The sequence below is a fragment of the Somniosus microcephalus genome, chromosome 17, assembly GCF_052327205.1.
Source record: "Somniosus microcephalus isolate GS21.2 chromosome 17, FLI_Smic_1.0, whole genome shotgun sequence".
NCBI classification, from domain to species: domain Eukaryota; kingdom Metazoa; phylum Chordata; class Chondrichthyes; order Squaliformes; family Somniosidae; genus Somniosus; species Somniosus microcephalus.
This window is the reverse complement of record NC_141003.1, coordinates 37,689,093-37,706,241: the sequence shown is the minus strand read 5'-3', so window position 1 is coordinate 37,706,241 and position 17,149 is coordinate 37,689,093. Positions and strand designations below refer to the sequence as shown.

At 43.0% G+C, this 17,149-nt stretch overlaps 1 protein-coding gene across 1 annotated transcript in view; it reads right to left on the bottom strand.

The window, feature by feature from the left end:
- Positions 1 to 1,043: 1,043 nt before the first annotated feature.
- Positions 1,044 to 17,149, bottom strand: part of lamb1a (laminin, beta 1a) — a 102,423-nt gene continuing 86,317 nt past the window's right edge. The window contains exons 29-33 of the mRNA XM_086010185.1: positions 16,902 to 17,109; positions 16,302 to 16,443; positions 13,866 to 14,042; positions 4,120 to 4,279; positions 1,044 to 1,605 (exon numbers count right to left, since the gene is read on the bottom strand). Of these exons, the coding sequence (XP_085866311.1) occupies positions 1,469 to 1,605; positions 4,120 to 4,279; positions 13,866 to 14,042; positions 16,302 to 16,443; positions 16,902 to 17,109 (824 nt within the window). The 3' untranslated portion in view covers positions 1,044 to 1,468. The remainder of the gene's footprint in view (positions 1,606 to 4,119; positions 4,280 to 13,865; positions 14,043 to 16,301; positions 16,444 to 16,901; positions 17,110 to 17,149) is intronic.

Genomic DNA, 17,149 nt, shown 5'->3' with positions numbered 1-17,149 from the left:
GAATTTTCACGTTAGCTTCTCCTACCCAATCTCCTACTGTAACCAGTGGAAACCCATGAGAATTGACTGTTTCAGCCATTTCTCCGGGGGGGGGGGGGGGGGTTCCGAGCTCCTGCTGGAGAACAGGTGCAGAAATTCCAGGCACATGCATATCTTCAAGAGGAGCAGCGGTGGTGACACTTGAAAAGCACAGTTTCTTATGGCCAACGTAGCCTAAATGTTCTTACTCCCAACTTACAGGCTTCCACCAGGTTAGTGCTTGCTTTTTTAAATCACAGTCTTGGATCTAGGAACAGAAGAACAAATGTAGGTTTGTTCAGCCCGTGGAGCCTGCTCTGCCATTTTGTTATCCAATTTCCAAGTATCTACCGCCCTTTTTAAACACTTTAATTGATTCTACATTTATGGTCTTGTACACTTTACATTCCACATTCTGTAAATCTGGTGTATGTTTTTTTCCTGCTGAGTTCTAGCTGTTACACTGTCTTAGATTGCATTCTTTGCCTAATTTGGAGTTGCTTGGTCAACTCAACCCAGCCTCTACCTGTATCAGCTCAAGATAGTTTCTGAGTTTAAGTTTGCAGACAAGAGAACATACACCATTTCCTATTGTTATACATTACCAAATATGAATGATAAATGAAGGAATATGGGTGAATAAAGTCAATATTCTTGGCCTGCCCTGATTTCAAAACAGTCAGAGGACCTTCTCTTGGGTCTGTTCCTGGGCATGGCGAAAATAGCCATCCACAGGACCATTCGTAGTGTGTTTTATTATTCATTTTGGAGACAGGTTGAGCCCCACCACTGGCCTGAGGGTTTGCTTACACTATAACTGCAGTGTTGATGTACAGCGGTTTCACTACAGTAGTGTAAATACATCCCTTGTCCTCCTTTGGTATTTTAAGCTTCACTGTCTCTTACACTGCTAAAGATGCTTTCCGAAAACTTAGCTTCTTTCGTGCCAATCACTGATTTTTTCTAATCGGAGTACAGTTGAACATCTGGCGATACAGTGCAATTCCTACATACCAAGACATGTATTTTTTTTTTTAAAACAGCATTTATTGCTCAATTAATGTTTACTAAATCCATGTCATGTATAGTATGATTGCAATAAATGTATTAAATACTGGCTACAAAAGTTTGCTACATTTTCCAGAGAACTCTTTTACTTCATTAAATTTGGTCTTTTAAAAATGAACAGTAGTACAAAAATACTGCTGATGGTTGTAGATTGCATTTTATGTCCGATAAACATTAGTATTTAAACATTTTAAATATAAACCAAAGTGCATAGAAGTAAAACATGCACTTTTTTTAAACAACAATTCATTAAATTTGCAAGTTTTCTTTTTAAAAAATTAGGCTTGGAATTGATTGTTCTTCAGCTTGCTTAACAAGTAGAATATTGAATACTGACAGTAAGGCAACTTGAAGAGTATAGGTGTCAGTAAAATGATTCTCATTATAAACAAGTACTATAGATAGCAACCTTCTGGCTAATTGTCTGCAGTAATGTACGCACATCCTCTTCCAGTTTTACTAACTTTTGTGCTTTTTCCTCCAAGGCTTTCTGGTTGTCGTCGTAGCTTTTTTCCAGTTCTGTAGAAAACAGAATGTTAGCTCACAATTGCAATTCTTGAGCAGTTAGATGTGATTACACAGATTTTAGATCAGTAGCAGTCTTGTCATTTGTAGGTTCTGTATCAGATACTTTAATTATGAAGAGAATGAAGATGTTCTAGTACAATCAACGCTGCTGCTCCCATTTATGAATCAAGTTCAATGCTTGTGTTTTCCATTGGTTTTCTTTTACTCCTACATTTAGATCTTAACTGAAGGTGCAATTGTGCTCACAATTTCACCTTTGCTCTAATTTGTTTCATCTTAATAGCTTTTAATTTTGGATAAGAGTCTATACAGTGCTCAACAGGCATATTATCTTTCATACAGGAACGCATATGTACGTTGCTGATCAACTGCTGCTGACTGCAGCCCTTCAATTTATACTTTAATCTGGAGCATTTACTGTGGGACAAGCTTCACTAATTTCATTCCGATTTTCTAACTGAATGCACTGTCAAATTCTGTGACAAACATTCAGGTAGAAAAATATTTTGTCAGTAGGTGAATTGATAAGTTACTAGGCTGATTCACATTTCTGCATTACTTGTCTTTAAAATACTCATGTAGATTGACTCTTTATGATCCTGTGTGAAGAGCTGGGTATTGACTATAGAAAATAAAATCTCCAAATGATAGGAGTTTACTTCCACCAAGGTCAATTGCTTTCCTTGCCACAGCTATGTAGAGCTAGGAAAATCAAGTCTACGCTGCACGTTAGGGCAGCAATGCCTTCAGCTGAAACGTAAGTTGAACAAATGAGGGGGGATTTCAGGTGCTGACCTGGCTAGGAAGTAAACTGATAAAACTTTTTTTTTTTTTAATTTCAACAGATTTCAGCAAGACCTACCTGTGACGTCTACCAAATGATTTACCTCTAATAGCGTACAAGTGAAAAAGTAATAAATGAAGGCTACAGCTTAGGTTGAATTAAGCTATTTAACCTAGATGGTGATGGGACTAAAAGATACAAGTACAAAATTCAAAAGCTTCAAGTAAGGATTAGGCAAAAAAAAAATTCACACGATAGTGGATATGTAGAACAAACTCTCTGTTAATCCAGGGTAAATTAACACTGTTGAGAGAGCTGGAAAAATATCTACTGAGAAGAGGGATGGGGGTTCTAGGGATATCAACGGGGTTACTCATTTTTGCCACCTAGGGAGGTGGGGAAAGATCAAAGGTGTACATTAAAGTAGAGATCAACATAGTTTGAGAGGGGGTGACACCCATGACCGAATGCATGGACTTTAGATGGAGCAGCTTTTTGGACTTTCCTCGCTCCAGACCTCCTCCTCATCTGGACATAGGTTCACATTTATGCCCATCAAAATAGCCAAGGAAACCGCATGCATGGTTGAGCTGCAGTGACTCGAGGGGTCTCGTAGCACAAGGTCATTGCTGCCATCATCCCAAGATCTGCATAGTGCTGAGCTCGAATTCTCAATCAGATGTGAAGGCGGTCTTTAAATCTAGGTGCAATTAATCTACGCATAGCGCTATCTGGAACTAGGTCACTTGTTCTGGCCTGGTAATACAGCAACAAAGACCTTGATTAAATATATTAATCCAACAAATGAGGTCTGAAGTCTCAACAAGACTGAGGTGATGGAGATTAAGCCTCTAGAGTGGCTGTGCTCAATGATCAACTCCAACATTTCAGAAACAATGTTAGCAGAGGTAAGCACTGAAAGATCAGGAGTAGTCAGGTGAACATCACTGGCAACAGACACCAAGACATGCCGAGATCAAAGCAGAAAGGATCTCATGCGAGGACTACAAATCTTTAATCTAGGCACCATCAACTGAGGCGGACAATGAACCACTAGATGTCAATTTATTTTGCTAGTATACTACCAGTTCGAGTACTCAATCGATGAATTGAACTCCAACTAATCTACTGAGGTTAAAATTAAAGATATATGCAAGTCAGAACATTTTGAAGATATTTTTAACAATAGTTTTGCATGTACTGTTTAAAAAAAAACAGAAACCATTTCCTGATGTGCTAACCCAAATCAACTGTTGCTGACAATAGAAGAAAAATAACAGATGTGCACTCCCTGTATACAATGTGAATGAGGAAGATCTATATGAAGTCAGTCCCTACCACAATGTCTCAGTGCTTCCCCCCACCCCCTTTCTCTACACTCAGCCCTGACCTCCAGTCCAGTCTGGATAACATTCTATACCTCTATGTTGTGGGTAACTTATGTTCTACTTAATCCAAACATTTTGATAATTGTGATCTCAGCTGGGTAACTTGTGCATTAGGTCTCTAACTGTAAGGATGTTGGACAGCTGGACTGAATTCCATCTTACTCTGTTTGAATTAGTTTACAGTAAATTTAACTTCAGGGATTTTGAGTCTAAATACAAGTTAAATTTAAGCCATAAATATTTATGTAAGCAGCCTTTTGGTTTAGCATTTTGTTACTGTCCTTCGCATTGACTCGTGCAATGACTGCACGTTACATTCGGTGCAATACTTACTCTTTAATAACTCAAGTTTCCGACTTGCATCCGATAACAAGGATTCAGCTTCATTCTGCAATATCTTTGCTTTCTTTCGAGCATCAGAAGCTGCATCAGATGTTTTTACAACGTTGTCTTCTACAATAGTGTACTTTTCTTTAAGGACAGTATCGAGTACCTAGGTTAAAAAAAAATCTTGTAAGATAGGGGTAAAGGGTAGCTATTCAGAGTGGTAGAAGGTGGGAAGTGGGGTCTGACAAGATCAATGCTGGGACCACCTCAATTTATTTTAAAATTTAGACTTTGGAATCAAAAACTCAATTTCTAAATTTGCAGACACCACCAACTTTTTTTGGGGGGGGTTGGTGGGAGGAATAGTCAATACTGAGGAGGACTGCAATAAATTAAAAGACGACATTAATAAACTTGCAGAATGGGAATATAATTGACAAATGATTTCAACATCGATAAGTATCACATTTTGGTAAGAAAAATAAGGAGGTCACATATTACTTGGAAAATAAGAATCTAAATGGGGTAGAGGAGCAAAGGGATCTCTGAATACAAATACACAAATCTCAGTTGCGACACAGGTCAATAAGGCCATAGCAAAAGCAAACCAAACACTAGGGTTTATTTCTAGAGGGATAAAATTGAAAAGTAGAGACGTTATACTAAACTTGTATCGAATCTTGGCTAGACCACACTTGGGAGTACTGTGTGCAGTTCTGGTCGCCATATTATAAAAAGGATAGAGAGGCACTGGAGAGGGTGATGAGAAGATTTACAAGGATGATACCAGAAATGCGAGGTTATTCCCATCAGGAAAGGATGAACAGGCTGGGTCTCTTTTCTCTTGGAAAAAGAAAAGGCTGAGGGTGACCTAATTGAGGTCTTTAAAGTTATGAGAGGTTTTCAGAGAGTAGACACAGAGAATGTTTCCACTTGTGGGGACGAGCATAACTAGAGGCCATCAATATAAGATAGTCACCAAGAAATCCAATAGGCAATTCAGAAGAAACTTCATTACCCAGAGTGTGGTGAGAATGTGGAACTCGCTACCACAGGGAGTAGTTGAGGCAAATAGTACAGATTCATTTAAGGGGATGCTAGATAAGCATATGAGGAAGGAAGGAATTGAGGGTTATGGTGATAGAGTTAGATGAGGGAGTAGGTTTGAGTGGATGGACTGGTTGGGCTGAATAGCCTGTTTCTGTGCTGTATATTCTATGTAATTCTGTATATCAACATCCCACAATGGATGGGCAGTCCAAGTATATCACAAGATGGCACAGTTTATTATGGTAACATACCTGTTTTAATGATTGAATTTACAGCACAGAAACAGACCATTCGGCCCAACTGGTCTATGCTGGCATTTACGCTCTATATGAGCCTCCTTCACCCCATTCTATCTAACCCGATGAGAAAATGATTTCTTATTTGTGTTCACACAGCAACATGAGCAAACGCAACACAGATGTTGAATTTCTGCAGAGGATAGAAGTACAAAAAGAAATAGAAATTTTGGAAAGGGTGGCCAGTGATAACCTGAGGAAGTTAAAGGAAAACACGTCACCAGGACTGCATGGATTTCATATATGAGGGTACAGGAAACTTTGGTTTATCCGGAGGTTAACTGTCCGGAATGCTCGCGCCACCGGCAAAAATCAGTAGCCGTTTCATTAGATTTTTTTTCTTTTCGTTGCTTTTTTTTTCCCCACCAGTCAGGCTCTGCAAGGTCTCGCTGAAGCTGTTGCTAAGCTACAGAGACGCTTGCAAGGTACGGCCGACCGTTTAGAAGCTGTTGCTAAGCAACAGGGTTTGTTGCCAGATACGGAGCTCAAAATCTCGCGCTGGTTTGTCCGGCAGTTTTGATGGGATGGCAACAGCTCGGTCCCGTCGGTGCCAGATAGCACAAAGTTTCCTGTACATAGATTTCATAAGAGGGTGTGTAAAGAGGTCAGTGAATCAGTAACATCCTTTCCACTAACTTAGGAGTTTTCAAAATGGGAGTAGTAGAAAGTAGCTAACATAGAACCAATCTTTAAAAAAAGGAGCAGACCCAGGAACGTCGAGGACAGTGAGCTTACTATTTGTTTTGTATAAAGTATTAGAAGTCTTCCTGAAAGAGTGGACAGTGAAAGAAAAGAAAATGAAAATTACTTGAATTTACATAATGCCCTTCATAATCTCAGGACATCCCAAAGCACTTTACAGCCAAGTGTAGTCACTTGTGATGTAGAGAAGCAGGACAACCAATTTTCTCACAGCAAGGCCCCACAAACAGCAACATGACCAGATAATCTGTTTGAGTGATGTTGGTTGAGGAATAAATATTGGCAACGGCACTGGGAGAACTCCCCTGCTCCTCTTTGAATAGTGCCATGGGATCTTTCACGTCCACCTGAGGGGGCAAATGGGGCCTCAGTTTAATGTCTCATCTGAAAGATGGCATGTCTGACAGTGCCACATTCCCCTCAGTACTGCACTGAAGCATCAGTCTAGATTATGCACTCAAGTTTCAGAGTTGGACTTGCCTCGGAGTCAGAAGAATGTAGATTCAAGAGTGCTACCACTGAGCCAGTAACAATATCCAGGCACTGGAGGTAATGCAGAAAAGATCAACCAAATTGATAGATAGCATAAGGCACCTGTGGCGATGAGAAGAGCTTGAAGAACCTGGGATTGCTTACCCTGAAGTGAAGGCTCCAGGGTAAAATTATTCAACTATTTAAGATTGGGAGAATAGGTCAATTGAATGCTTAATTTACTCCAAAATGATTGAAAATAGACTGGCATCTATTCGTTTGATAATTATGTTTATATTTCAAAGCAATGTTTAGATAAATTTAAATATTTCAGAAGGAAAATTAGGCAACCAATATGTGCAACACGTGAAGATTTATTTTGAAACACTTCCCCATTAGGAATACATTATACAGTATCAGTAGTGTATTGTTCCTGTATAATCTGCCGTAACTAGCGGAGAATGCAAAATAATTTATCCTCATGTGGATCAGTGTCATATTTGTCTTTTAATACTCCTTTGCAGCGCCTTGGGATGTTTTACTACATTAAAAGCGCTATATAAATACAAGTTGTTGTAATGTAACACTATAGAAAGTTTCCTGGCCGGCGAAGTATTTTCTGGTTTACATGGTAATTCACCTAGATTTAACATAAGCACCGTTAGAAGTACGGTATTTCAGATGAGACTTCAAACCAAGGTCCTGTCTGGCTGTTCAAGTGGACATAAAATATTCCATGGCATTATTGAGATTAGAGCAGGGAGTTCATCCAGTTTCCTGGCCAACACTTTTCCCTCAACTAACATTGAACACAACATTACTGGCCATTCATCTCGTTTGCAGGACCTCACTGTGCACAAGTTGGCTGCCATTTTTGCCAACATACCTGACTGATTTGAAGCACTTTGGGACATCCTACGGTGCTATATAAATGCAAGTTCTTTCTTAATGTGCAAGTTATGTAGGAGTAAAGGGTAGCTATTCAGTGAGGGACCACTGCTGTTCGCAATTTACATTAACGATTCACACTTAGGAATCAAAAACACAATTTCTAAATTTGCAGATGACACCAAATTTGTGGGGGGGGGGGGGGGAAGCTGGTGGAGAGATAGTTAATACTGAGGAGGGCTGCAACAAGTTACAGGAGGGCATTAATAAACTTGCAGAATGGGCATATAATTGGCAAATGAAGTTCAACACAGATAACCGAGGTATTACATTTTGGTGCGTTGACACAGCCTTGCTCGACCCCGGTTTGTACGTGAATTGGGTCTGTGGCGGAATGTCAGTGTTCTTGCTCAGGCTAACATCCCCAGCATCGAAGCTTTGACCACGCTCAATCAGCTCTGATGGATGGGCCACATTGTCCGCATGCCCGATACGAGACTCCCAAAACAAGCGCTCTACTCTGAGCTCCGGCACGGCAAGAGAGCCCCAGGTGGGCAGAGGAAACGCTTCAAGGACACCCTCAAAGCCTCCTTGAAAAAGTGTAACATCCCCACCGACACCTGGGAATCCCTGGCCCAAGACCGCACAAAGTGAAGGAGAAGCATCCGGGAAGGCGCCGAACACCTCGAGTCTCTTCGCCGGGAGCAAGCGGAAGCCAGGCACAGGCAGCGCAAGGAGCGCACGTCAACCCAAGCACCCCACCACCGGCCCCTTCAATCACCATCTGCCCCACCTGTGACAGAGACTGTAGGTCCCGCATTGGACTCATCAGTCACCTTTTTAATGTGGAAGCAAGTCATCCTCGGTTCCGAGGGACTGCCTAAGATGATGATTACATTTTGGTAGGAAGAATAGGGAGGTCACTTATCACTTGGAGGGTGTGCGTCTACGTGGGGTAGAGGAACAAAGGGATCTTGGGAGTACAAATATACAAATCACTAAAAGTTGCGACACAGGTTAGCAAGGCCATAAAAAAAGCAAACCAAGCACTAGGTTTTATTTCTAGAGGTATAGAATTGAAAAGCAGGGAAGTTATGCTAAACCTGTATCGAACCCTGGTTGGACTACACTTAGAGTACTGCGTACAGTTCTGGTAGCCATATTATAAAAAGGATAGAGGTGCACAGGAGAGGGTGCAGAGAAGATTTACAAGGATACCACCAGAAATGCGAGGGTATACATATCAGGAAAGGATGAACAGGCTGGGTGTCTTTTCTCTTGAAAAAAGGCTGAGGGATGACCTAATCTTTAAATCATTATAATTATGAAAAATTTTGATAGAGTGGATGCAGAGAGAATGTTTCCACTTGTGGGGAAAAGCATAACTAGAGGCCATCAATATAAGATAGTCACTTCCAAGTATGTTATGCTCCACCTGCGCTATGTGGGAAATCAGGGACGCTGCCGGTGTCCCTGACGACCATGTGTGCCGGAAATGTATCCAGCTGCAGCTACTAGCAGACCGCATTGAGGCGCTGGAGCTGCGGATGGATGAGTTTTGGAGCATTCGTGATGCTGAGAGGGTCGTGGATAACACGTTTAGTGAGTTGGTCACACCGCAGGTAAGGGCTGCACAGGCAGAAGGGAAATGGGTGACCATCAGGCGGAGCAGTAGAAGCAGGCAGGTAGTGCAGGGGACCCCTGTGGCCATCCCCCTCTCAAACAGGTATAGCGATTTGGATACTGTTGAGGGGGATGACTTACCAGGGGAAGGCAGCAGCAGCCAACTTCCTGGCATCGGGGGTGCTTCTGCTGCTCAGGAAGGGAGGAAAAAGAGTCGGAGAGCAATAGTGGTAGGGGATTCTATCGTAAGGGGAACAGATAGGCGTTTCTGTGGCCGTAGACGTGACTCCAGGATGGTTTGTTGCCTCCCTGGTGCCAGGGTTAAGGATGTCACTGAACGGCTGCAGGGCATTCTGAAGGGGGAGGGTGAACAGTCAGTGGTCGTGGTTCACATTGGGACCAACGACATGGGTAGGAAGAGGGATGAGGTCCTGCAGCAAGAATTTAGGGAGCTAGGTAGCAGATTAAAGAGCAGGACCTCAAAAGGTTGTAATCTCTGGATTACTCCCGGTGCCACGTGCTAGTGAGTATACGAATAGGAGGATAGAGCAGATGAATGTGTGGCTAAAGAGTTGGTGCAGGAGGGAGGGTTTTAGTTTCCTGGATCACTGGGTCTGCTTCTGCGGAAGGTGGGACTTGTACAAGTCGGATGGGTTGCACTTGAACCAGAACTGGACAAATATCCTTGCGGGGAGGTTTGCTAGCACTGTTGGGGGGGGGGGGGGGGGGTTTAAACTAACTTGGCAGGGGGATGGGATACAGAGTGGAGCTATAATAGGGGGTGATGTACAGCCAAATATAGAGGAAAAAACAAGTCAGCTTGGAAGGCAGAGCAAATATGTAACGGCACAAGGGAGTAGGGCAAGGCTGGATGGCATTTATTTTAATGCAAGGAGTCTTGCGAATAAGGTGGATGAACTGAAGGTGTTGATGAACACATGGGAGTATGATATTGTTGCTATCACAGAGACATGGTTGAGGGAGGGGCAAGACTGGCAGCTCAATATTCCGGGGTATAGAATCTTCAGGCAAGACGGGGGGGGGGGGGGGGGTAAAAGGAGGGGGTGTCGCAATATTAATTAAGGAGTCAATTACTGCTGTAAGGAGGGATGATATATTAACAGGTTCCTCTAATGAGGCCATATGGGTAGAACTTAAAAACAAAAAGGGGGCAAGCACTTTGCTGGGAGTGTACTATAGGCCCCCAGTCAGGGGGAGATAGAGGAACAGATATGTAGGCAAATCTCAGGGAACTGTGCAAATAATAGGGTAATAATAGTGGGGGATTTCAACTTCCCCAATATTAACTGGGATAGTCAGAGTGTGAAAGGCTTAGAGGGTGCAGAATTCTTAAAGTGCATCCAGGAGAGCTTTTTGAGCCAGCATCTGGAAAGTCCTACAAGAGAGGGGGCGGTACTGGACCTAATTCTAGGGAATGTGGCCGGGCAAGTGGTAGAAGTGTTAGTAGGTGAGCACTTTGGTGACAGTGACCATAATTCGGTGAGATTTAAGGTAGTCATGGAAAAGGACAGAGATGGACCGGAAATAAAGGTTCTAAATTGGGGGAAGGCCGATTTTAATATAAGGCAGGATCTGGCCAAAGGGGACTGGGATCAGCTACTTGTAGGAAAATCCACATCGGAGCAATGGAAGTCTTTCAGAAAGGAAATTGAGAGAGTACAATGGCAACATGTTCCCGTAAAGGTCAAGGGTGGGACCAACAAGGCCAGGGAACCTTGGATGTCAAGGGATATACGAGAATGGATTAGGAAAAAAAGGGGGGCCTTTGGCAGATACAAGGGACTAAAGACAGAGGAAGCCCTAGAGGAGTATAAAAAGTGCAGGGGGATACTTAAAAAAGAAATTAGGAGAGCGAGGAGGGGCCATGAAATAACACAGGCGAGCAAAATAAAAGGAAAATCCTAAGGTGTTTTATAAGTATATTAAGGGCAAGAGGATAAATAGGGAAAGAGTAGGGCCCATTAGGGACCAAACTGGCAATGTGTGTGTGGAGCCAGAAGATGTAAGTGGGGTTTTAAATGAATTTTTTGCATCTGTGTTCACTATGGAGAAGGACGACGTAGACATAGAAATTGGGCAGGGGGACTGTGATATACTTGAACATATTAGCATCGAGAGGGAGGAGGTACTAGCGGTTTTAGCAGGCTTAAAAGTGGATAAATCCCCAGGCCCGGACGAGATGTATCCTAGGCTGCTGTGTGAGGCAAAGGAAGAGATTGCAGGGACTCGGACACAAATTTTCAGAACCTCTCTGGCCACAGGGGAGGTGCCAGAGGACTGGAGGACAGCTAACGTAGTACCATTATTCAAGAAGGGTAGTAGGGATAAACCAGAGAATTACAGGCCAGTGAGCCTAACATCAGTGGTAGGGAAATTATTGGAAAAAATTCTGAGGGACAGAATTAGTCTCCACTTGGAGAGGCAAGGATTAAATCAGGGATAGTCAGCATGGCTTTGTCAAGGGAAGATCATGTCTGACCAATTTGATTGAATTTTTCGAGGGGGTGACTAGGTGTGTGGATGAGGGTAGTGCAGTGGATGTGGTATACCTGGATTTCAGTAAGGCTTTCGATAAAGTCCCGCATAGGAGACTGGTCAAGAAGGTAAGAGCCCATGGGATCCAGGGTGCCTTGGCACATTGGATCCAAAACTGGCTTAAGTGGCAGAAGGCAGAGGGTGATGGTCGAAGGTTGTTTTTGTGACTGGAAGCCTGTGTCCAGGGGGGTACCGCAGGGATCGGTGCTTGGTCCCTTGCTGTTTGTGGTCTACATTAATGATTTGGATGTGAATGTAAAAGGTATGATCAGTAAGTTCGCAGATGACACGAAAATTGGTGGGGTGGTAAATAGCGAGGAGGGTAGCCTCAGTCTGCAGGACAATATAGATGGGTTGGTCAGATGGGCGGAACAGTGGCAAATGGAATTTAACCCTGAAAAGTGTGAGGTGATGCATTTTGGAGGGACTAACAAGGCAAGGTAATACACAATGAATGGTAGGACCTTAAGAAAGACAGAGGATCAGAGGAACCTTGGTGTGCATGTACATAGATCCCTGAAGGCAGCAGAACAGGTGGATAAGGTGGTTAAAAAGGCATATGGGATACTTGCCTTCATTAGCCGAGGCATAGAATATAAGAGCAGGGAGGTTATGATGGAGCTGTACAAAACGCTGGTTAGGCCACAGCTGGAATACTGTGTGCAGTTCTGGTCGCCACACTATAGGAAGGGTGTGATTGCTTTGGAGAGGGTGCAGAGGAGATTCACCAGGATGTTACCTGGGCTGGAGCGCTTCAGCTATGAAGAAAGACTGGACAGGCTGGGGTTGTTTTCCTTGGAGCAGAGAAGGCTGAGGGGGGACCTGATTGAGGTATACAAAATTATGAGGGGCATAGTTAGGGTAGATAGGAAGGAACTTTTTCCCTTAGTAGAGGGGTCAATAACAAGGGGGCATAGATTCAAGGTAAGGGGCAGGAGGTTTAGGGGGGATTTGAGGAAGAATTTTTTCACCCAGAGGGTGGTTGGAATCTGGAACTCACTGCCTGAAAGGGTGGTAGAGGCAGGAACCCTCAACATTCAAGAAGCATTTGGATGAGCACTTGAAATGCCATAGCATACAAGGCTACGGACCAAATGCTGGAAAATGGGATTAAATTAGACAGGGCTTGATGGCCGGCGCAGACGCGATGGGCCTCTTTCTGTGCTGTATAACTCTATGGGGGAGAAATTGGGTGAGTAGCGCCAGCTGTTAGCGCCTAAAGAGGCAGTCAGTGGCTGTAGCGCCACTGGCTGCGTCTGTGGCGATATTCAGTAGGGGCGCGAATGGTGGCGTTAGGCATTTGCACTGCGCCGCCACCGATGACGTCATTGGTGTGCGCAGCGCCCCATTTGTGCCCCGTTTGCGATATTTGGTAGTGAACGCCACAGTTGCGCCGCTCGCTACCCGCGCCCGGTTCACGGGGCCTTACTGTGCTGGCAGCGGCGCAAGTTAAGGTGGAGGTGCGGGGCGGCCGCTTTTTCGGCGGCCGCCTGCCAGCACCTCCGTCCCCGGCCTCCTAAATCCCCCCCCCCCCCCCCGCAGCATTGCCGGCTGTTTCCCGAGAGCCCGGCACTTCTCCTTGGTGCCGGGCTCATTTGCCGGCACTCGCGATCGGGGATCGTGCTGTTGCAGGCACCTCCCCCTTAACAGTGGGAGGAAGGCCTGCAGTACCGCAGCGTGCCGTGCCGCAGCGGCACGTTGCGCTGCGATAAACAGTTTCAGCGCCCTAAGAGGGACGCTGAGCGCCTCGAGCCTCGCCCCGTGTCCCTCGAGGGGCAATGAAACTGAATTTCTGGCGATCGGCATCACTCCGATCGCTGCGCTAAATCCTGCGCTACACCGACTTTTGCGCCACTTTGGCGCCCCAACCCAATTTCTAGGCCTATGACTCTAAATCCAATCGGGAATTCAGAAGAAACTTCTTTACCCAAAGAGTGGTGAGAATGTTGAACTCACTACCACAGGGAGTGGTTGAAGCGAAAAGTAGAGATGCATTTAAGGGGAGGCTAGACAAGCAGATTAGGGAGAAGGAAATAGAAGATTATGCTTATAGATTTAGATGAGGAAAGACGGGAGGAGGCGAGAGATAAACGCCGGCATGGACTGGTTGGGCCGAATGGCCTGTTTCTGTGCCGTATATCCTATGTAATGTAATCCTATGCCTACCTGTTTGGCCTCATCTGCAGCCTGCTTTACTTTATCTGCTGTGTTCCCAATGTTTTCTGCAGTGTTTGTGTTGTCCGTGGTCTTTTGTTTTAGTTCATCAATATCCTTTTCAATCTGTGCTAAGCGTACAGTAGCATTGTTGAGACTTTGTTCTGATGCTACGGTCTCCGATTCAATCTAAAATATATATTTTTAAAAAAAGCAAAGATTTGTACTGAAGTAGTATAGGTATACAAACAAGCTCAGTTATTGAATAACTTCACAAGTAACAGTTCAACACAAGGGAGATACAGCACTAAGTCAACACATTTTCATTTACTTTAGATGAGTAAAGATTTCGGTTTAGTTTTGAAATAGAAACTACTGATTTGCCAATTAGATGCTGTAATTTTCTCACTGATCTCTCACAGGATCACTCCATGAGACAAGAAAATTATTTCAAAGATGTTTTGATGGGTAGTGTAAATTTACAGTAATGTCCAGTTACAAATATTCTTCTCGCTGCTATATATTTATTTAAATTGGCAAATTAAAACTACAGTGGAACTAGAGATCACCTTGAATATTCTTTCTTGAAGAAATTTCACCTCTGAATTTTAGTCTGTTGCATATTAAGAGAGAGAATGAAAGGAACAATGTTGTCAACAAAATTATAATGTATAAAGATGTGAAAAAAATAGTAATTTTCAGGTAAATACAAAGACATCAGCAGTACTGAAAGGATCTAGATTAGAGCCTGGATATAATCTAGTCTGCATTCAATTCAATTCAATTCGCTTTATTGGCATGATGACAAGTTACATCTTATGTTGCCATTAATACTACTAGCATTATGTAGGTCATCAATCTTCCTTTCTATAACCAACCTAATGGTACTAAATTCTGCCAACCCCATAGGACATAATAAGATTTCTCATGTATGCAAAGTTGCATGACATTGGAGTGCAGTAAACTGAATTTTCAATATACCAATACACTCACAGACTTGTCAATTCTGTGGTGGTTAGATTAAAGCTGCTACTTTCTTTGCCATCAGTTACATTTGTTTTACATTTCACTTAGATAAGTTTAAACAAACAGGTGTCTGTCTGCAAGCTGCTGAATTATTGAAACAGACAAAGACACATGCTAAAACTGTGAAGATGAGACAAGAGATAAAAGACCATTTTAATTGCAACAGATTACGCTGTACATCTGCTGTCAAACAAATATGCACTTAGGAGTCTGTGATAGTTAACTTTGCTTCAGTTCTTTGATCTAATCACAGGGGCTGCACTGACTTAGGCTGAGTATGGACTATTCTGTTGATACAAGTGGCAATACAGCTGTAGGCAATGGGTGAGATGCTGGCATTTTATCAGGAAACATAAACCTGCACAGAGCAGTTCAAAGACTTCTCCGAATACAACATTAGCACCCTAATGCTTTAGTGCTGTGGGGTCAGCTATAAATTCACAAGCATCAGATGAAGGCATCAGGGTTGCCTGACAAGTACAATTGAATTTTGACAGGCACGAAATGCAATTTTAGAAAAGGCCCTGAACAGAAATTAAGTGAATTTGTTTCAAGTTTCTAATCTGTAGCCATCTTTGAAAAATATTTTAGCCTTGTTTACATTTCAGACTTGTTCAAGAGTTAGGTTCCTAAATTCTTCCCATGGCTCGATGGGTAAATGTAAGGACTTGTTTGGTGCTATACAGACCATGAAAATCTCAGGTTTCTGGTCTGTGTGGAGTGAGCTAGTTTAGCTGGGGCACTGCAGATACCCTCAACATGTCTGGACTGTAGAGGATTAAATCCAACCAGGATTAATACTCCTGATCACGGTCCTGTAATCTCCTGCCAGAAAGTGTGCATATAGAAACATCAGCTGAGGTCTGGCTCGGCTGTGGCACCCGCCGCAGTCAAACAACAGCTCACTGAACAGGTAAGTTCACACCTGAAGCATGGAGATCTGAGTGATGTACCAGGGGCCTGTATGTTTCAACAGAACAGTATGTCAGGAGTAATCTGCTTTTCGAGGCGGGTGAGGGGGGAAAAGCGAAGAGAGACAACAGAAATTTAGTATACAAGATTCCATTCCTACAGATTAGCAGTAATGTCTTCGGGGGGAAAAAATCAATGACAGCAGTTTGAGCCAACATGAGGGAAGAAAACAGTGAGTCACGTGGCATACACAAAGCCAAATCATAATCATTGCTGAGTTTCCCCAGTTTACAAATTAGCTATATTATTTGGTGTGCAGAGGACAATGGAAGAATAAATATTCATACTGACTGGGTAGACACCTGGTCCCAGTGCCAATACATTTATGAAGATGGGTGGATGTTAAGGCTGTAATAGAATGGAGATCTGATTTCATGGTTTAAGGACCTCTGAACCTTACAACTCTTAACATTCCTTGCGACTGAAGTCTTTGTCTAAATAGTGACGTACTGAGGTCAGTAGGTTTTGTGTCCCCTCAATGTCTTCATTAGCTTGTTTGATGGCTTTTGTTGCTGCATTCTGCGCCCTTTCAGCTTCATCCAAGGCCTCCTTTACACGATCAGCTGAGACTTTAATATCCGTTGCATGAATTCTGTAACACACAAGTAGTTTGAGATATCCCGTTAATATGATCAGCCTCAATTGTAATACTTCTAATTTAATCGGAGCAGATTATGTCCAGGTGGTTTGTAATAGCCATTAAAATAAGGAGCCTCAAACATCATGCCAGGATACTTAGTAATTTGTCAAGTGGTTTTAATTTTTGGTGACAGCAAACTGGTGCGGATACTGATGGGCACTGGGTTTTATATGACAGATGGGAGGCATTGAGAGGGAAATCAATACTGAAAGATTCATGATTAAGTAATCACTCTGAATTTAAGAAATCAGCAGTTACTGACTGCAAAATAGTATTGCTAATATATACTATTAAAATGAGGACAAGTTGTTGAACTCAAGGATTAATAAGTAGAAAATATTAATTTTAACTAAAATTGCATCTAGCTGATGTAGTTGGTAGTTTAAGCAAGAAGAGATTGTGTGACACACCTGGATCTCCTGGCCTCATCCAGCAGTGCTTCGGCCCGCTCAATGTCTGCTGCACTCTGGTTTAGGATCATTTCTACATCTGACAGACTCTCTACGCGGGCACGAATGTCACTGGTCAGATCCTGAAGCTGCTGAGGAGTGGTTGGCAATTCTAACTTCAATACTTCATTGGCAACCACCTCAATGCTCTCTAGATCAGCACCATCCTCTGCAGGGGAAGCAAACAAAGCTGTTGATATATTTTTGGA